Here is a 20,933-nt window from a genome sequence, read left to right on the forward strand (position 1 = left end):
AGCAGGTTTTTGAGTGCTGAGGTCAAGGTCAAGGTTGGATTTTCAGAATAAACTCCCACAGCTATGTCACAGGCTCCAAGAGAGTTGTCATCTCAACCAGCCAGAAGCCACCAGTTCCAGCTCCAAATCCATCTTCATGACTGTAGTAAGGAGAAAAGAGTGGTCAGGAATCTGCCACTGTCAGGAGGCTGCAGCTCTTGTAGCCAGATGCTCAGCCACATCATGCCTGTTGCCATCTACACCAGCTGCCTTGCATCTCCACACCCTTTAAGAGAGTAGGTGGACAGTCAAGCCTCTGCTAACGCTGCTTTAGAAAAAAAAAAAAAAAATCAAGCCTCTGCACCCATGGTTTCCAACAGAAATAGGAAAAGCAAGTCTTCCCTCATTTCCAATTCTGACACCAGCAAATCTAGTTGGCCAGGTTTCAGAAACAACTTGAACCCCAGGTGCCAGGAAATCTAGGAAGGGTAAAAATTTGAGATACTGCAGTACAGAAAAGTTCAGTGGGAGGATAGAATGGATGCTGAGTTCTACTTCCTCTTACCCATCATGTCACCTCTGCTATGTGAAAGGGGAATAGATAACATCTTAGGAAAACAAGGCGGCAAGACCAGACAGAACTTCATTCAAAGAGCTCTATCTGGTTGTCCCCACAAAGCCTAGAAAACCTCTTTTGCTCCTTCAGCTTAAGGGTTGGACAGGAATTTGGACAAATATACAGCTCCTTGGGCTACATCCCAAACTTAGACATTGGGTCTTATTTCCACAGTAAGGAAAACCTCAAAAGAGAGTGTGCTTCTCTCCTATGGCAGAGAGCTGGGCACCTCACAGAAAGTCAGTTCCTCCTTTCATGATCCTGTTTGTGTTCCAAGAGGAGGAGAAAAGGAAGGAGATCTCCAAGGGGAGGTTGGCTTCAGACGTTTCACAGTTCCAGCTATCTGCAGGGTAGTCTCCATTTTCCAACTGCACCTGCCCAGAGTCACTCTGTGCTTTTCTATCCCATGGTGCCAACCCCCAAATACAGTATCGCCAGGCTCCATACTCTTCGGCTCATAGTTGGGTACAGTCAATGGTACTGGCAGATGACCCAAGTTCAGAAGGGAGAAAGGGACACATTTCTTCTTCACTTTCTCCAGATTTCAACTGAAGTTCTGATAGTGTCTGCATTCCTCTGTGGCATATCTCCTGCCAGGCGGCCCTTCTTCCTGGGCTCCAGGAACATCATCCTCCTCACTTTTGCCTTAAATTCTAGGGGATGTCGTGATTTTTCCCTGCTGCTAACCCCTGAGTGCACTGTATCAACACATGTTGGCTCATTTAACCTTGCCCACAGTTCTATTCAATTCCATTGTTAAATCATTCTGTTCAGTTAAACACTACTTCTTGTAGGGCTCCTGACTAGCACTGACCTCAAGGAAAGAATAGCTAAGATAGAGCCTTTACACTTCTCTCAAGATTACCTCACGTATATTCCCTTTACGCCTCCCATGAAACTCTCCATTCCCTCCTAAGGGAGCTCTGCCCTATTCTTGGGTTACATCAGGGTGTCCTCTCTCAACAGAGAGGGGGATGGGGGCTTAGCTTCCCTGGGAAGTTAGAGTATGCAGGCAGCAGGTGGTTAGGGCAATAAAATGAGATGGTGCATGTGACATTCCTGCAGAGTGCTAGCACACAGTAAGGGCCCGGCGAATCACTGATGGCTCCTGGCCCACTCTCCCCTCTCTTGTCCCCAATCCAGAAACCAGACAGTTGAGAGTTGGGATGGCACAGTGATTGATCTCTGTGAGTAAATCACCTCAGTCCAAATCCAAGCTCTGTTCTGTAGTGTTGGGCAAGTAACTCTGTGCCTCAGTTTGCCTGCCTGAAAATAATGGTGATAAATAGCAATATCAACCACATAAGATTGTTGTTAAGGACTAAATGAAAAAAATGTTCAAAGTATTTAGAACAGTGCTTGCCATATAGTAAGTGCTCAACAAATTGTAGCTATTTTGATTTGAACACCTTGCTTCATGAAATGGAGACATTTTGAAACCACATTCTGGGGAAGGGAAGGGTGTTTGTCAAGTTTTACACTCTCTAGGCCCAATTTTGACCTTAAAAGACAGGTAGGGTTCACTCAGTCCAGGAATTGATTATACAGCAAATCCTGGAAGAGTTATTTAATCCAGAGTTTTCAAAAGATGATAAAAGAATGAATTGAAAAACAAATTTTAAAATGTGAACTGTATACCTGTATATATAGGGAGACACATTCAACTTCCCCACCCTCTTTTATAGGAAATGGTCTAGGATGACCTGAGTTCAAACCTCACTTTACCACTTGCTAGTCAGTGACCCTAAGCAACCTGTGTAACTACTTGGAGCCTCAGTTTCCTCATCTTAAAAATAAAAAGTGGAACCTGAGGTATCTTCGTCTCTGGCTAAAATAAAGATCAGCAGGACCACTGTGCATGAAGCCTACCTACTCCGTTTCTCCTTCTGTACCTCTCCTCTATGACGAGGCTCTGCCTAGGCTTACTCCAAGTACAGTTCTCAGATACCAGGCCTATGACCCACCGAGTTCCTTGAGCTTGGCTGTTGCCAACAGGTTACTCCTTGTCATTAAGTCTTCAAACTCTGAGTCTCCATTCCTTTATTAAACTGCTTTCTTCAGTGATGTTATCTCAGTGAAAGCATTTTTTAAATCTCCCCTCTGGAGATGTGGCTCAGTAGTAAAGCACTCCCTAGCATGTACAAGACTCTGAGTTTGATCCCCAGTACTGAAGGAAAAAAATAAATAACTCTCTTTTTGGAGGAATAGATCCTCCTTGCTTGATACCATGCTGCACCTGTGCACTGCACCCCAGTGACAACTCTTTGTGCATCATATTATACAGAGCCCTGGAAGCATGAATGAGCATCGCTTCTAAATCAGCACAGACCAAGCCCATGTAGGGTTTACCAGCCCCAGGGAAAGATGTGGAAAGGAGGCTGAATAACCAAATGGAATAACCAAATTCTGTCCCCCACCATTTCTGGTTTTTTTTTTTTTTTTTTTTTTTTTTTTTAGTCTATTAGTCAGGATTCTAAAAAAAAAAAAAAAAAAAAAAAAAAAAAGCAATAGGTGTGTCAATAGGTGTGTCAATAGGTGTGTGTGTGTGTGTGTGTGTGTGTGTGTGTGATCCTCCAGAAAATCCATAAGGGATTCTATAAGGCAAACACACAACCTTTATCTGAATTTACCTTTCATTTTTACCTATAATATTCTGCCTGATTAATGCACTGAACTACTTCACTCTGCTTAGATGCCTAGAGTAGTTTGCATTTTCTGTGGGTCCTATTTCAGTGGACCCTGCCTAATACAGTGAGCAAGATAAGAGATTAGAAGTCTAGTTAGTAGTGGTGATAATTGCTTTGGGATGACAGGATGGAGGTTCAAAACTGAGTAGCAGTGGGATGAGGAGAGAGAACAGGAATCAAGAAGCACTTGAGAAACAGAACATTAGGATTTCATCATAGAATCCTAACCCTGGGACAGCAGGCATCTGCATGACTCCTAAGCCTCTGGTTTGAGGAACACTGAGAGACGGAGTCGTTCAGTAAAGCAGCACAAGTGGCGAGTGCTGTTTTGGATGTGTTTTCAACAGGGCAGGCGGTGGACAGGTAAGTATTTGGCTTTGTAGGTAAGTAAGTATTTTGTAGGGCAGGTAAGTATTTGGACATTTATCATGCTGTATCCCAGAACCCCTTCCTACTAAGGACAGGAGTCCTTCTGTTTTCAATGATTGCTCTAAACAAAAGATCTAAGTGGAAACTGATGTCTATGTCTGAAATTTTGCTTATCTGGTTAATTTAATTTCTGGAGAGATAAAACCCTGGACTATGCAAACAAATCTGCATCCTTTACCAGGTTTTCTAACCCAGGCAAGGGAACCTCTTTCCTCCATTTTTTTTTTAAATAAAGATTTTGAGTCTAGAGATATGGACTGCCAGAAAATCACAGAGAAGCCATTCATAAAAAATAGGGCCAAGAAGAAAGACCAGCTATATCCTGATAGTGCTAACATCCCTGATTCTAGCTAGCCTGGAACAGCTGTGTCTAAAGGTCAGAAAACCCTCAGTGCTGGATGCAGATCTGAGTTACATCAGCAGAGAATATATAACCAGAACCTTCAGGGCAAAGAGATTGCTAGGGACAACTATATAGACTAAAAAAACAAATGGTGAGGAACAGAATTTGAGGAAACCCCAATATTTTAAGGATAAGCAGAAAAAAAATAGAAAGGTGAGTAAAATGTTTTTTAAAAGATGGAAGAAGCATCCAGGGACAGTGGCTCTTGAAATAAAAGGAAAGAGATTTTCTGAAAGAACGGGTCAACCCAGTCTAACATGGCAGAGGTGGTAACTGAAAAGCAGCCATTCAATCTGATCAGGCAGATTACCAGGAGCAGAAGCCTTCTTGCACCAGGCCTAAGGATTGGTGGGAGGTGAGGAAAAAGAGACAGGAAGTGAGAGGCTCAGGATAATAGTTGGGGTAGTCGGATGCAGTGGCAGTAGTGAACTTTAAGCAACAAGAAGATGGTGAAGGAAAGTGAAGAGAGGTGACTTCTGGGGACTGGGCAGGATCCCAAGCACAGTGGAAGACTAAAGTTCGCAAAGCACTTCCTCACATGCCTTTTCTTTCTCAATACACGTATGGGATGGTTCCTGGAGAATTTATTAGCATCCCACTTTTCAGTGATAAAGCTAAGGTTCAAAGAATTAAGGTACGACCAAACATTCTGCAGTAAATGGTAGATCCCAGAATAAGAGGTCCTTTGACCTCTTGTCTGGTGCTTTTTCTCCTATAACCACATTTTTCTTACTACTCAGGCTAAGGCTGACCTCTGCTGTGGATTTAATGGAGGGTTTTAGGAAGAGAATTAACCCATACTGAGGACGCTCGCCATGTATTGGACACCATACTGAGCACTGGGAGTCACTCAGCATATGTTATTAAGTGCCCACTACATGCCAGGCACAGGAGCTGAGAATGTAACAGGAAACAACAGACAAGTCCCACCCTCTGGAGATTACATCCCATCAGGGGACAGAGGAACAAGAGACCTCCTTGTATGCCTACATTCAGTAACCTCATATTGAGTGCATAACATGTGCCAAATTCTGTTTAGGAGCTGGAGACATAGCAGTGAACAAAATTCAAAATAAATAAGATTTAGGTCTGGTATTGTGATGCCTTCTGCTTTGGTTTTCTTGTTTGATTTTGGTTTTTGGTTTTTTTTCACTAAGGATTGCTTTGGCTATTCTGGGCCTCATTTTTCCAGATGAATTTCATGAGTACTTTTTCTATTTCCATGAGGAACATTATTGGAATCTTGACAAGAATGGATTCACCACTAGTCTCAGTTATCCCACTCCTCAGTATATATCTAAAGGACTTAAAAATCAGCATACTATAGTGATGCAGCCACATCAATGTTTATAGCAGCTCAATTCACAATAGCTAAGCTATGTGAACCAACCTAGGTGCCCTTCATCAGATGAATGGATTAAGAAAATGTGATATATGTACACAATGGAGTATTACTCAGCCATCAAGAAGAATGACTTTATGACATTTGCCAGCAAATAAATGGATCTGGGGACTATCATGCTAAGTGACATAAGCCAGTCTCAAAAAAACAAAGGTTGAATGTTTTCTCTGGTAGGTGGAAGCTAACCCACAATAAGGGGGAGGCAATGCGGGGAAGAACAGAAATGCAAGTGTAATAGCGTAGACAATGGGGAATGGAGGGAAGGGAGGGGGATAAGCAAAGGAAAGACAGTGGAATGAATCTGACATAGTTTTCCCACGGAACTCTAGCTAGAATAAGATATATGCTATGCTTGTATAATTATATCAAAATGAATTCTGCTGTCACATATCACTAAAGAGAACCAATTTAAAAAAGAATAAAAATTAATAAATAAGATTTATATGGTGATAAATGTTATGGAGAAAAAAATGAAGAAAGCGAGGAATCAGGACTTCTGGAGTGGGGAATCTTGATGTTGAGAAGGTTGGTTAGCAAAGACCTCACCGAGAAGAGAAGGTCCAAGCAAGGTCACCAGGTGAGGGAGTAGACACTAGGGCTATGTGCTGCAAGAGGGAACAGCAAGTACCAAGGCCCCAAGGTGAGCACATGCCAGGGGCGTTCCAGGAATACCAAGGAGGCCAGTGTATGCTGAGTGTGGCACAGCCAGAGCAGGCACAGCCAGGAGGGGTACAGTGCGTGGGGTGAAGTGGGGAGGTAGAGGCAGGCAGGCTGACGTGCAGTGGGCTAGATATGTTGGGCTCGGGTGAATGAAGAGGATTGTGGAGGGTTCAGGTACAGTGGGCCGTGGAGTTGAGGGATAGGAGGCAGAGTGAGGCAGAGCAGATTGAGGGGAGGTGGCAGGGAGGGATGCATGAGGAGGGGTGTGGGGGTGCTTTGGGACAGACTGGGTGGGGTTAAGCAAAGGAGATGTGAGTGGGAAGGGAAGGGGCAGAGTAGAGGAGGACAGGCTGAGTCGTGATGGCATGGGGTACATTTGGTCAAGGTAGCGGACTGGGCTGGAGCTGGACAGAGCACCAGAATCTTCCAGACACACAGCACTAAGGACTGTGGCTCTGGCTCCCAGCAAGGCGGGAGCCTAGGCAGTGCCGACATGTAGGGTGCCATGACCTGACTTCCTAACATTTAAACAGCACCACCAAGGCCACTGAATTGAGAATAGACTGCAGGGAGAGAGGGTGAGCCAAGGAGCCCAGCCAGGAGATGATGGATTTAGTCCGAGTGAGGGATACTGGAGACCTAGACCAAGGTGGCAGCCGGGGAGGTGTCAGAACATGATTCAATTGGGGAGTGTATTTTTAAAATAGAAGTGTTTGTGCTGGACCTTGGATGTGTGGGGAGAGGGAGAGTCAAGGACTATGTCAAGGTTGTCCTCTGAGCAACTAGAAAGATGTGGTTGCTATTGAATTGACTGGGGAGTCTGCAGGACCAGGATTGAGGGGCCTGGGTGTTTCACTTGGGAAATGTCAAAGTGCTGTATTCCAGGTATCAGATAGGAAGCCGGCCATGTAAGTCTGCAGTTCAGGGGAGAGATCTGAAATAAAGATAAAAAGTAAAGGATCATCAGGACAGAGAACATGAAGAGGTTTCCACCAGCCAAAGACTGGACAATTAATAAGACTACTAACTGCAATTAATTGGCACACATAGAATACATTTAAAATTCCACGTGTTCATACATTACTAGAAAGTATCATTGGTTACTTTTAAGGTGCTACAGAACAAACTCATTATTCAAAAAAACTGGTAAATTAGAGAAAATAAGTATTTAAACTGCCTTTCCTTTATAAATTGCACTTCTGATAATCAACCCATTGATGAAGGAAAGTTTTTTGAATAGAAATATTATGATAAATTAAGAAGAAACAATGGAGGTAGACAATCACCATCCTGTGAACCCTTAGGAAATATTGATCCCGGACAGTAATCAACAGCATCCAAAGCGTCCAGCTGGACATGATATGCCTCCTGTCAGACACCAGCTGTGAAGTATTCTTGCCCCAGAAATGGAACCTGGCTCTAGTTAAGCCTCCAGATCTATTTACTAGTTTACAGGAAATACAGGAGACAGAAAGACCTGCTGAAAGATCCTCAGTGGATACAATGAGCCAAGTCCAGAATGTAAAACTCACAGCAAAAGGAACCCAGTTTCTTCAAGTGAACTGCTATAAAATAAGAGAACGAAAATATCCATAAATCGACATACCAAAGAGCTGTACGTTAACTTAATGTTATATGTGATATCGTTTAAATGCCCTTTTAAACATATCACTGATTAGATATTTGATAATATTAAGGAGTTATTGCCATTTTCAAGTGCCATAATAGTAATGCAATTCTGTTTGAGAAAAAAAAAAACTTAATGCTTTAAAAACATATATTAGAATATCTAGAGTTCAAACTGTGTTACTGTAGATGGGAGTAGAGTGGTGGAACATGGGCACTTAACACAATTCTTAATCCTTAACGGTATATGCTTTAACTTATCTATAATTTTAAAAATGTTTAATAAGATAGTTATTAACATAAGTGATATGCTTGAACTTTTTCATAATAAGCCAAACACCGAGAGTATGTGAAAGAAATTCAAGGACAAGTAAAATCATCTATTCTGGTGGGAGACAGTAGGGACAATCAAAGGGAACAAGGGAACCTTCTGGAGTGGGGGAAATTTCCTGTATCTCTGTCAGGCGATGCTTTCCTATGGGTTTGAAATCATACAAATAGTCATAAAGCTGTAAGAGATGCACATTTTATTGTATGTAAAATTATACCTCAGTTTGTTTAAAAAATGAGTCACTAGCACATAAATAGTTTCCAACTTTATAAGACTGGATGAGATTGCTAAGGAGCAAGTGGAAAGAGATCAAGGACTATGTTTGGGGGCTCTTCAACTTCCAAGAGCCCAGGAGATAGGACAAAACCAGAAAAGGCAGTGGAGGACAGTCCGTGGGGTGAGAGGACAGCATGACAGTGAGGGGTACTGGAAGCCAACAGAAGGAAGGCTCCTCTGGGTGAGAGGCTGTGATGGACTGAGGGGTGCTCTCGAGTACCTTTGAAGGAGTGGTCAGTATAGGGAGGGAGGCTGTTCCAACATGCTAAGAGGGAAACAGCACAGAGGAATGGACAGGACCTGGAGGTACTGGATGCTTCCCTCCCAGCATCTCTACTTGCAGAACTGTGGCAGGGGCAGGCAACCCCACTTCACTGAGCCTTGTAGTCCTCGGGTATAAAGCAGGTAGTGACTTTTGTCTTAGTTTCTTTGAGTTGCTATTTAAAAAATTGCACAGGAGAGGAAAGGGACCAAGGAGCAGGGGGCAGGGAGAGAGGGGGAAAATGCTGGGGAGTGATATTGGCCAAATTATATTATCATATTGTGTGTGTGTGTGTGTGACTATGTAACAACAAATCCCGTCAATATGTAAAACTATAATGTACCAATACAAAAATGAGGAGGGACAAACTGCATACACTGAATGGCTTAAAAATCAAGAGAATCTTATTTCTTGCAGTTCTGCAGGCTAAGAAGTCCAAGATCTAGGTCCCAGCAGATCATGTATCTAATGAGGATCTGCTCTCTGGTTCACAGATCATATAGGGGATCCCTGAAGTCATTTCACTGTCACCTCACATGTCAGAGGGAGCCAGGGTCTCTCTGTGGCTTCTTATATAAGGGCAGTAATCCCCTTCACAGGATTTCTGCAGTAATCCCCTTCACGGGGGTTCTGCCCTTTGACCTAATTACCTCCCATAGGCCTCACCTTCCAAAAGCTATCACCTTGGGGTTGGGGGTAGGATTTCGGCATGGATTTTTGAGGGTAGGAGATACAAAGCCATTGCTTCAGACCACAGCAATGGAGGATGAGTGGCGTTCATACCTGAGAGGCCCAGAGGGGAAACTGAAATAAAGTAGGAGATTATCTCAAGTTAAAAATTAAAAGAAGTTAGGAGAGTTGATTTTTAGGAATTCTGGCTCCAGAAAAGCCCTGGGGCAGTGGAAAATCAGGAGTGAAGAGCCACCTATAAACAGTGGGTGTGCCTGGGCTCTCCACAAAGCCCTCCTCTCCAGAGCAGGAGTTGGAAGCAGATTGCCAGATATACTCAGGCTGCAGCCATGACCTTGCTGGGCCCTGAGAGTGACAAGAACAGAGCCTGTAATTATTAACCTTGCCACTTGTTTCTGTAGTTTATTGTGACAAGACAATGCAATAAGGAGGAGGTAATCAAAAAGCAATTTTGTAGCAGTAAGCTTAAAGTGACAAAGCTTGCTTTTCCTAAATAAATCACCATTATTCCCATACGGCTTAGGACTGACAACTTGGGTTTCCTTAGTAACCGAGTACTTAGCTAAACCTGTGGCCATGTGAGTGAGAGTAAAAGGCATCTGGAGGGAAGAACTAGTTGCCAAGTCTTTCCCAGGAGCCCCCGTACCTTACAGGTGAGAGCAGGCACCATTAGCATGCCTGCCTGCACGCTTTGCATCTGCAGTATTCTCTGGGGATCCCTGAGGTCTATGACATGTAGTAATTTGTTATTTTGAAGCATCATTAATTTGGTTTTTGAGAGCCATTTGCTTTGCTAGTGAGCAGGTTTGCGAACCCCAGCATCCAGATCTCAGCATGGCCTTGGAGGTTTACAAGAGAAAACTCGAGATCACTGAAACTGTACCAAAAAAAAAAAAAAAAGGTTTCTTGATGAATTGTGCTCCCAAAAAAGAAAGCCAAGAGCTAATGATGGTGATGGAAGGGAAGGAAAAGTAGTGACAACTAAGCAAGCAACGATTCTTAGGAAAAGTTTTGTGGCAAAGATACTCTATTTTCGGTTGACATTTGCAAATATCTGGATTTACAAGGTTTCCGAATACATCTTTTGCCAGTGTTAAATATCTATGATGTTTTTAAAATGTCAGCTCCTCCCTTCATTTCTTCCTTCCCCTCCCTGTTTTCCTTCCTTCTTTGGACACAGTTACGGAGCACCTGCCTGGTCGTGGCCACAGGCTCATGCATGGAGGTCTGACAGCCTGGCTGCAGGGAAAGACGTGCGCACAGATGGGTGACAGGCCTAGGCTGGGAAACCAGAGGACAGTGTTACCATCCTGCCCTGCAGGCTTTTGGGGAGGTTCATGAAGTGGTAAGATTTAGGTGAGGTTCATAAAGTGGGGATACTCTTGAAGGACCAGTGGAATTGGACACATGGCACTTACTGTGGGCCAATGACCAGAGGAGCTGTGCCAGTTTGAGCAGGGCTGAGGCCTAGACTTGCAGAGGCTCTGGGGCTTAGAAGCACCAGAATTGCTTGGATTTCACACTCAGATCCATGTCATGGCAAGAGGCCCCCCTCCGAGTTGCTCCCTGCCTGTCCTTCCACCGGGGCCTCTGTCCAGAATGCTATCCTCTATGCTGCCTCACTGGGCCTCCAGCCCCTGCTTCCCACCCGGCTCTCTACCTAAAGATCCTGCCAGCTTTCTTCATGGTCTACAACGGCAGGTTTTAGTTTTAGTTTCCTCATTACATTTGTTTTCTGTCCTAGAGTCTAAGTTTCTTAAAATCAGACAAAACATTTTTGGACCAGGACTGTATCCCCAGCACCTGGCCCAAAGCCTTCTCTCACAGGAAGACCCTCCAAGGTACTGGCTGAGTGGATGGTGGCAGCACTCACGGGTGAATGGACACAGAGCAAGGGCACTCCTTCCTCCAGGCTTTCCCTCCAAGTGGGGAACTGGGTCCTGCCTGCACGCCTTTCTGTGTACCGTGCCCAAGCACTCTTAACAGCCCTGCTGCAGAGTGCCTGCCTCACTCCTCTGCCGCTCCAGCCTAGAGCCCCCAATAGCAAGGAGCCACCTCAGTCTCCCCTGCCTGGCGCCTGGCACACATGGTTGCTGAACTGACACTTTGCCACAGGAGCAAGTGTTCTGCTGGGGGCAGAAGGAGGTCCAGCACCTTCTGTGTACTCTCATCTCCCCATCCCCGGGGAAGAGGGCCCTGGGTGATCAGGGCTTCCCTTAGGGAAGCTTCACAGTCCTCCTCCAGCCCCCTCACGTCCTGGGTGACATCCGGGAGCCGAGGCGGCCCTTCTGCTGGCTGCCAGCTTTGCCTCGCATCCTGTCTGCCTCCCAGGCACTCCTCTTTGCAAGCCGACTCTACCCCGAGGCGAGTGTCTGTGCTCCTGCGTGTGGATAATGAGGTTGGAGGCTGTGCGAGGCAGCAGTCTGAGCAGCGAGAGGGCCTCCCACACCCGCCTTTTTCTTCTCACCCAGGCGCCAGCCAGACGGTGGGGCTTCTCTCTGGAAGGTGGCAGGATTGCACATTTGGTGGGTCTTTCACACCGTGGTCTCAGCTACTCTTAACCAACAGTCCTATGAATAAACAGGAGGGAGAGTTAGGCGGGTCACAAGTGTGGAAACAGGGAAGGGAGGCTGCACATGCAATAGGGTGGACGGGGAAATTCTCAAAATCTCAGTGGAGGCCTATGAGGTCAGGGAAGAGTGAGGCTGGTCAGGGAAGAGTGAGAGTAGAAGGAGGTGACAGCAGAGAGGAAAGGATGCCAGACAGGCCACTGGTTCCTAACTGACTACTCCAGCCACTGTGTGGAAGACAAAGCATCAGAGGACAGGAAAGCAATGTTGGTGTAGGAGGCTGCAGGGATGAGCTGGGCTGGCAGGAGTCAAGACAGTGAGAAGAAGTTGTGCTGTTGGTGTAAAAGGTGGAGCCAGCAGGATTTCCTCAGGCCTTGGATGTGGGATGTGACAGGAAGAAAATCCAAGGATGATTCCACCTCAGAACAGCAGAGAAACAGAAAGGACAAAGTTGCTGCCTATTGAGATGGAGGAGGCTGCAGACAGAGCAGATGTAGAAAGCGGAAGAATCAAGGGACTTATTTTGACTTCTTGGATTTGGGATTTGGGTTTAGGAAAAAGGTCTGAGTGGGAGATATAAATTTGGGATCTATCCCCTTACAGATAGCATGCATTGCCATTAGAACAGATGAGGTCACCCGTATAGTGAGTGTAGGTAGACAAAATATGAGTCTCCTGGTGCATGCCAATGGTAGGAGGTGGCTTTGACACTGAAGAGATATTAGATACACTTGGAAAATTAAACAAACTACATTCTCCACATGCCCCAGCTCACTCACTCCCTTCTCGAACTTCTTAAACAAGACTCTCCCCCCACAGACTCTACTTACTCCCAACCCAGCAACCTAGCTTTGACTCCAACCGTTCCATGAAAACTTCTTCCTCCAAAGCCATCAAACACCTCCAGTGAAGGATCCTGAGTGTCATCCAACACAGCTTCAGGGGCATTCTTATCTTTAGAAACTCTCATTTCCAGCCTAAATGAAACAACAGATGACCATGAGGACTTGCACCTCTGAGAGTTGGAGCCTGTGGAGTGCATCACTTGGGTCCCTTTCTGGTTGACTTGGGATCAGGTTCACCCAATGGGAGATGGGTGGGCAGGAGGAGGGAAGTCAGGCATATTTTTATTCTGCTTTCCCATGGTTTCTTCCCACATCTGGTGATAGTTGCATCCCCTCTTTCTGGGTTCCAGTCCTCACTCTTTCTTCTCCTGGTTCTAGCCTTTCTGTCTCAGTTTCTATGACTGGCTCATCTCCTTCTGTACACCAAATGCTGGTGTTCCAGCCTCCCTAATTTTGTCTTCTTTCCTTATTGAACCTGATATTGATGGCTGTGTTTTGCCCGTGGTTGGAACTCCCACACAGATCTTACACGTCACTGAACACAGCAGCTATCGCTCTTCCCCATGCATTCACAGGGATGTGGTGGCCCCTGTATTCAGCTACTCACCAGACCTCCAACGATGTCTCATAGACACCTCCAAGTCACCGTGCCCACCAGCAAAACAAGCTTCTGCCTGCACAAAACCTCCCCTCCCCAGGGCCTCTTCAGTTTGCTTGGTCATTCCCTCTTCCTGGGATTCCCCCCTGCAGATCCCCCTTCCCACCTAGCTTCTTCCTGGACCTCCCTGCTGCTAGCCTTGCCCTAAGAGAGGAGGGTGGCCCCCTCTTCTGCCTCCAGTCCTTGTTTTTGCTACCTCTAGCATTGTCCTGTCACTGGGTGGAGCATCTGTTATTTATGCCTCAGGCCTAACTCAGTTAATCTGTTCCATAATTTATGAGACAGCTAACCTTAGCATGTCTGATTTATTGAACAAATATCAGAGAGTATTTAGATTTGGTCACTGAGGAGCACAGGGCCTGCAGTCTGGCCAGGGGTACCGTGGGGGAAGAGCATCAGATGGCTCCCTCAGCTTTTCAAACTAGTCATGGTCTTCCTCACTAGAAAAGAAGCCATTATCAACTCCTGCCTGTTCAACTAAAGTCCTGACAACCTGCAAAGTCCTCACCTCCCGGCTGTCAATCTCAATCTCTCCCTCTCTCTCTCTCTCACGCATACACACACACACACACACACACACACACACACACATACACTTTAGAGTCCAGTTGGTCACAGGTTGAAACCAGCTCTTCATCTTGGTTGAGTGAGCATGTAGAATGAATCTAATAATACCTGCCTGAACTTCTATACTGAGAAAATGCATGGATTATACTGAGTGCCAAGAATTTTACAAACATTATCTCATGTACTGCTTGCACCCAGTTATTGGCTGGCTATTACCTACCACATAAGTAGGTCACTGGATTTTGGGGAAGAATGAAGGGAGAGAAGGATGTATTATCCCCTATCCTATAGAAGTAAGGGAGTGGGAAACACCCACAGACAGAGCAGTCACTTCATCTGAGGTTCCCAGTTGCCATAACCCGTTCTGGGCCCCAGATTCTTAATCTTTTGAATTTCTTAGCTCTTGTATCACTTCCCATCTCCACTCTACACCACTGAGATAAGGCCGGCACCTTCCTAATGATCTCCCTGTGGCAAATAGTCACGTAAAAACAGATTAGAAAGATGAGTCATTAAGTAAAGATCCAAAAGTTCAAAAAAGAAATGAGGAAGAGGAGGAAGGAAGGAAAAAAACAAAGGATTTTTTTATTTATCTCCTAAGTATAATCAAATGACAGCATTATAATACGTGACTCTAAATCCCTCCTTGGATGTAGAGTATCTAAAGAAAGAAACACAATGTCAGTGATGCCTGCGAGTCCTGTTTGGGTTATTGCAACTACCCAAGTCAGAGCACAGGGAACCCCTGCACCCCCCCCACCTGAGCCTTCTCCTCCACTCCAGCACCTCCAGACATGGGTTCTCTCTCTCTGTGTCTGGGCCCCCAGCCTGTCCTCCACCGGAGCCTTCGGAGTTCTTTCCAAAACACAAGCAAGATCAACATCTTCCCTGTTCGGAGCTTTCTGTCTTTCCCCTGCCTCAGAAAGTAGTGATCAAACTTAAGTGTGCTTGAGGGTCACCAGGAGCCTGTTAATAATACAGATGCCTAGGCCTCGCCCAGAGATCCTGAGTCTGTGGGTCCTGAGAGAGACCTGGGAATCCACATTTCTAACAAGTACCCTGCCCCACTGGGCATTCTGGTGCAGTCTAAAGATTACATTTAAGAACGGGGAAGGGAAGAAGAGCGAGGAAGGAGGACTCCCTTCAAATCCTTCAGAGTGGTCAGGGGATCCTTCACCTGCTGGTACCTCCTTACTACCTTCCAACATGCCATCTCTGGTTTCTCTGGAGAACATAGTGTCCCCTGAGCAATCCCAGCAGTTCTGTACCCTGCTTTGTCTGCAGAGCACATACCACCACCCGACACATTTGATTAGTGGCAAGCTTCTTTTCTGCCCTCCCCCACTGCAATATAAACTCCAAGGTAAGCAGAGATTATATTTGACATCCCTTGATACCTAGATCAGTGGTGGACACATAGTAGGTCATATCTGTTTTTATGGAAGATAGAACGTCAGAGAGACTGAAACCATGTGCCCAGCCCCTCCCCACACCCGTCAGAGGAGTTGCACTGCCCTTGGGTCCTGTGACTCTGGGGCCCTACCCTTAGCCACGATCTATCTTCTGTGTGCCAAGTGAGCAGATGACCAAGGGCCAGCCAATCACAGTGACCCACTTCCATCTTAGAAGGAGATAGTTCTAGGGGTAGGCTAGATGCAAAACAGTCAGCCTTCTTCCAGTAGCAGGGAGGATACTGATCTGGAGATGTCCGTGAGAGCTTCCCTCCACCTGGACAGTAGTAGAAAAGGAGCATGCAGAGTAAAAGATGAGGAGTGGGAAGGCGCTGGCTGTGTGGAAGCCCTGGTGGCTGCAGACAGTCCTGATGTCACCCCACGTCCCTTCCAGCTAGGGAGCCATTCCTCCACTTTTGTTTCAGCTGGTTTGAGTTTGTTTTTACACCATTTGCAAACCACAGAGTTCTGCCTAATACATAGAGACTAATTATGTATGTAATAAATTACGACTTGCTATGGAGTGCCAGGAAGGAGCATGCAGAGTGCACAGAGGACAGACAATAGGTGGGCCTAACCCCATCCCGAGAGCCAGACTGCTTCTCTGAGGAAATGGCTACCAGAGAATGAGAAGAGTTTGCTAGATGAGGTTGGGGAGAGAGCATTCCAGGGAGGGGAGCAGCAGGCATGAAGACTCTCAGGTAGGAGCACCGAGCATCCTCAGAGAAGGCCAGTGCAGAGCACTGTCCCTGCTGCCCCAACCCCCACACGTGCTGGGATCCTTTCTGTGTCTGCGTGACCTGCTGCTAGAAGCTTGCCTGGTACCTGCGACCTCCGCAGTCTTCCTGGGCCCTGGAGACACCTACCTCCCCAGCAGGGCAGCCAGAAGGGTCTGGGCTGCATCCTCCTCAGGTGTCCAGTCCCAGTGACATGGGAGAATGAAGCAGGACAAGTTCTGGGGCACCATGGCCAACTTGGCCTTCTTATGGGTTAAGCTGAGTCTACAACATCACCAAAATCACTTACTTGACTTCCTGTTCTATTACCTGTTTCTCTGCTTGCTCCTAAGAACAACTGGACTAGAAACCACCTGTACCTGAGGATTTTGCTCAGAGTCTATGCTGGGAAAATGGACCTTAGATGGCCAGTGTGACCAGAGCCGTGGTGGGGGGCAGTAAGACTAAGGGACAGGGATCACCATGGTATTATCATGGGTTAAGCATGGGGTTTTGGTCTCTGTTCCAAGAGCAGTGGAGCCACTGAGGGTCTTTACACAGCACAGCAACTGGCACCTACTCATGCCCCAATGTCCCAGCCTCAGCACATTGTCCACATTGCTTCAACAGCCGTCTCACAGTCCAGTCATCAGCTTTAGCCTGGGGTGTTTCCTCTGCCTAGAAAGCCCTCTCCTCCTTTCTCCATTCAATGGCCTCTGACATATCCTAGGAGACTTGCTTCAGCATCGCCTCCTCCAGGAAGCCCTTCCTGATGTCCACTATTCACAGCCTCCACCAGGGCTGGACTAGACAGAGCTTCTCTATGCTGCCCAGAGTTCTGTCACTGATTTCCCTTCAATAAATAAACATTAGTGTCCTCACTTTTTATTAAAGTAATCAAAACACTCCCAGGTCTCAATCCTGGATTCTGAGCTTCTTGAGAGCAAAGATAATCAGTCCATTCTGGTTTTTTTCAGTCTTATTAGTATCTAGTAAAAACTAGCACTTGCCTAGCACAGGTAGGCCATGGTCCCCAGCACTTTACAAGCTAATATCCATGACTCTCCTGTGAAGAAGGTGACTATTATCCCCATTTTGTAAATAAGACACTGATACACAGAAACACTCATTTGCCTAACACCTCACAGCTAGCAAGTGACAGATTTGAACCGAGGCTAAAAACAGGCTAGACATGTGGCTCAGTGGTAGAGCACGTGCCTAGCGTGCCCAGAATGCACGAAGCCTTGGGTTTATTCCCTAGCATTGCAGGGGAAGGAAAAAACTAATCTGTTGGGCCATGCTATAATGTAGGTCCTCCAAGGAGGTGAGTACGATTGTGATTATAATTATCACAGCAATTATCATTAACATTCTCATTAAAAGGGTTCCACATTTCAGGCTTCCTTAGCCCACTTGTCGTCTCTTGCCATCTTTCTCGTGCTCTTTATCAGCTCTTTAAAGCTGCTCCTGTCACTCCAGCATGACCTCACAATGAAACAATTACTGTGATTAGATTCCCACCTATCTCAGGGTGGTAGCCTGGGAGATCCTTGTCTTCCTGACAAGATTTTAGGGAGGACTAGATGCCTTGATGAAATTTTGGAACCCCCAGGAGGCCTATCAGTCACATTTAAAAATCCTCTCTGCAGCAGGACGAGAGGAAAGGGATTTCCATGGGGGATTTTCATACTGTCCTGTCTGGTTGAAATCTGAAGACCACAGACCCTTGCTCAGTACGCTACGTGTTTTCCTAAATGCCCTGCAGCATTGCTACAGGACACCAATCTGTCCTTCCAGGTTTTATGTCCTTCCTTTGCATCACTGTTCTTACACTTTGGGGCCATTGCTAAGAGAAATTAATGTTACTTAACACAAGCACTGTGATATTGTGGTAGTCGATCTGATAATCAAGACAGTTACTAAGTGACTAATGAGCAGGAATCATGTACAGCATTGGACAGCCAGACAATGATTCATATCCCAGGTAGGAAGGAAAGGGGTTGAAAAGACCATGCTACTCAGAACAGTGTGAATTTAATAATGATGAATTCTCTATTTCTGGATTCTCCCTTAAGGGTTCTCAGACTTCAGTTGACCTTGAGTAACAAGTAAAGTGAAGGTGTAGATAAGGGCAACTACTATATTCAGCACCCACCTGAAGCCTGTGTGTGCTGAGCAGCAGGCTACAAGCTGACCTTAGAGATACCTAAGGCCAGGTCACAGGCTTCAAAGAGCTCGTGGCCCTGAGGGAAGTACAAGAAGCAAGGGGATCATTTTAATACTAGGAAAAGTACTATAACAGAGTACCTCCTGGCGGAGGCAAATATGGAAGGAACTTCAGAGGTGGATTCACATTTGGATTCTTGTTAAATGGCATAACTTTGAGGAAAACATTTAGACTCTTGGAACTGGGATTGTCTTGTTTGTACAGTGAGAGTACAGTGTGTAACCATGTAAACTGAATGAGATGATTGATAAGTACTCATCGGACCCAAGGCTAACATGTGTTGAATTATCCCTGAGGGTCAGGCATCATTTTTTGCATCCTTAGTTCCATCATTACCACCACTTTATAGACGAGAGAGCTCAGGCACTGTCTTGGCTTGGATTAACCACGCAGAGGCACATCTTGACACAAGGACTAAAGCACAAATAGATTATGGGGAAGCATAAAGAGCACAGGTAACATTGGCACAGGGGAAAGCAGTCAATTACTGCATTGTTAGACCAGCTCCTCTGGAAAGTGAGCAAAACACATGCCTTAGAATTATCCCAGTCCAAGGCAAGGGAGCTGGGGCATTTATATCCCACATCTGTCACATGTCGGTTAAAGGCGGTCCCAGGCGATTTCAGACCTGCAAGGTAGATTCTGGAGGCACAAAGGCAGCCCTCCAAAACAGATGCAGGTGCTGGTCATGGAAAAGTGGGCTAGACAGACCCCAAGAACTGACAGTGTCTCCTACAGTTTCCCGAGGGTAAGAAACTTGCCCAAGGTCACACAACACACAACTGTTCAGTGGCAGAAGGATGTAGACCCAGGGGGCCTGACTCCAGTGTGGACTAGTTCCACACTCCCTGCAGAGCTGGTCACTTAAAGCACAGCTCTCGCCCAGGGTCGTCATTGTCATCCTGATTATCTTTCTCTGGTCCTACCTGTGGAGATTAAACCCAAGGGCAAGTATTTAAGTCATCCATTCTACCTTGTGTCTTGCTGGAAAGAGGGGATTTGGGAATTGAATCTTTAGTTCAAGCCCTAACTGCCTGCCTAACTAGACAGATTGCTTTTCCTCCCTGGCACCGATTTCCTATAAAAGTAGATGTCAGACTGGATGATCTTTAAGGAAGTTTCTCCGATGTTGGGCACTTCCCTCATGTGGCTTCCACCACTGTGCAGGGTGCCCTCCTGGTGGACCCCGGCCAGGAGGCGTCTCTAGTTTGGTGGTGTCCGCCCCTTCAGAGAGCGGGCTCCTGATTAACCAGGACTGAAGGGAATTTATGTCTTCTGAAAACCCTCCTCATTGGGAACAAGAGGAAATTAAATTGCTCACCAGAGTCGGTAACAGATGGTTGGCTCCATCTTCTATCTGACTGGGCCCCCCCCAGAGAGAGTAATTGAGGGCATCCTGTCACATGAAAGGGACCGAGGGGGCAGGGGAGGCTGAAGGATGGCCCGGAGTCCTCTATTCGGCATGTAAGTCATTCTGATGTCTCCCCATTTCTCAGTGAAGGAGAAAATCAAATAAAACCCGGAAGGAACTACAGAAGTTTGTAAATAGGGCACACTGGGGTGCCTCCCGTCTTCCCATCTCACTCTGTTGGTTTTGTTTGGGTGTGTGCCCTCATCTCAAAAGCCAAGCTGCAGGTTTCCCAAGCATCTGGCCCAGGAAACCCTACTTGGCCAGCTCCAAGGGAACCCCTGGACCCATTCGGAGGCTGACTGGGCCCAGCTCATTCATGCAGTAGCTGGCTCCCCTTCAAAGCCTCCAGTTTCAACCAAGAACTGACATAAGATTCCTTATTATTGCTCAACAAAGGAAGAAGGGAGAGTTTACCCTCAACAACCGTGCTGACAACACCCACACACAAAATCCCACTGTACCTCCTGGAACCTTCTTATCCCCTCCCAAGGTATCCCTGAGCCAAATGCTCAGCAGAAAGTTACCTCCTCCCTTTGATGTCAATTCCAAAGAGGCTTTTATTGAGGGCATGTCGAAGGAGTAAAACTGGGGTATAAAAGAACAATGTGGTCAGAAAACCTGAGTTTTAATTCTGGCTCTGCCACTGGCAAGCTGTGTGTCTGTGGACAGGCAATTTAGCCTCTCTGGTCTCACTCTTTTGATCTTTAAAATGCAAATAGAGATCTTTAAAGCAGAACTCCTTGTTTTGAGGATTACAGAAGGTAATATACATAAAGCAGGCAACAGAGGGCCTGGTACTCTAAGGGATGCTTCATAAACGTTTATATTTACAAAGAATCACCAAAGCTCAAATTCAGAAAGAAACGTTGAGTTCCCTTTTAGATTTACCAGCCACTGGATGATGGAACCACACAGCCAGAATTTAAATGCATCCAGCCCCTGCCTGTTCCTGATCTCACCTTAGTCACAATGGTGGTAGCTCAGCTTGCCATCACCTGCCTCCCCTGGATGCCCACACACATCTGGCTCACCCCCACTCCACAGGTCCAGAAGGTAATCTAAGGACTTCTCCAGTCCACAGCCTGGTCTGAGTTAAACAATGCCAACCTGCCATCACACAGGAACCT

At 46.2% G+C, this 20,933-nt stretch overlaps 1 protein-coding gene across 5 annotated transcripts in view; it reads right to left on the bottom strand.

The window, feature by feature from the left end:
- OMA1 (OMA1 zinc metallopeptidase) overlaps positions 1–20,933 on the bottom strand; it is a 128,875-nt gene continuing 107,942 nt past the window's right edge. The window contains exons 9-10 of one of the 5 annotated variants that reach the window (XR_013757531.1): positions 11,829–11,931; positions 1–265 (exon numbers count right to left, since the gene is read on the bottom strand). Coding sequence is in view for 2 of the 5 variants with exons in the window: in XM_079101983.1 (XP_078958109.1) it covers positions 11,896–11,931 (36 nt within the window). In the remaining 3 variants the exon portion in view is untranslated. Of the gene's footprint in view, positions 266–10,063; positions 10,239–10,288; positions 11,932–12,712; positions 12,909–20,933 lie in introns of those variants that run through there. The other 4 variants (XR_013757532.1, XR_013757533.1, XM_079101983.1 and 1 more) reach the window with 4 other exon arrangements.

Source organism: Sciurus vulgaris (assembly GCF_902686455.1).
Source record: "Sciurus vulgaris genome assembly, chromosome: 1".
NCBI classification, from domain to species: Eukaryota; Metazoa; Chordata; class Mammalia; order Rodentia; family Sciuridae; genus Sciurus; species Sciurus vulgaris.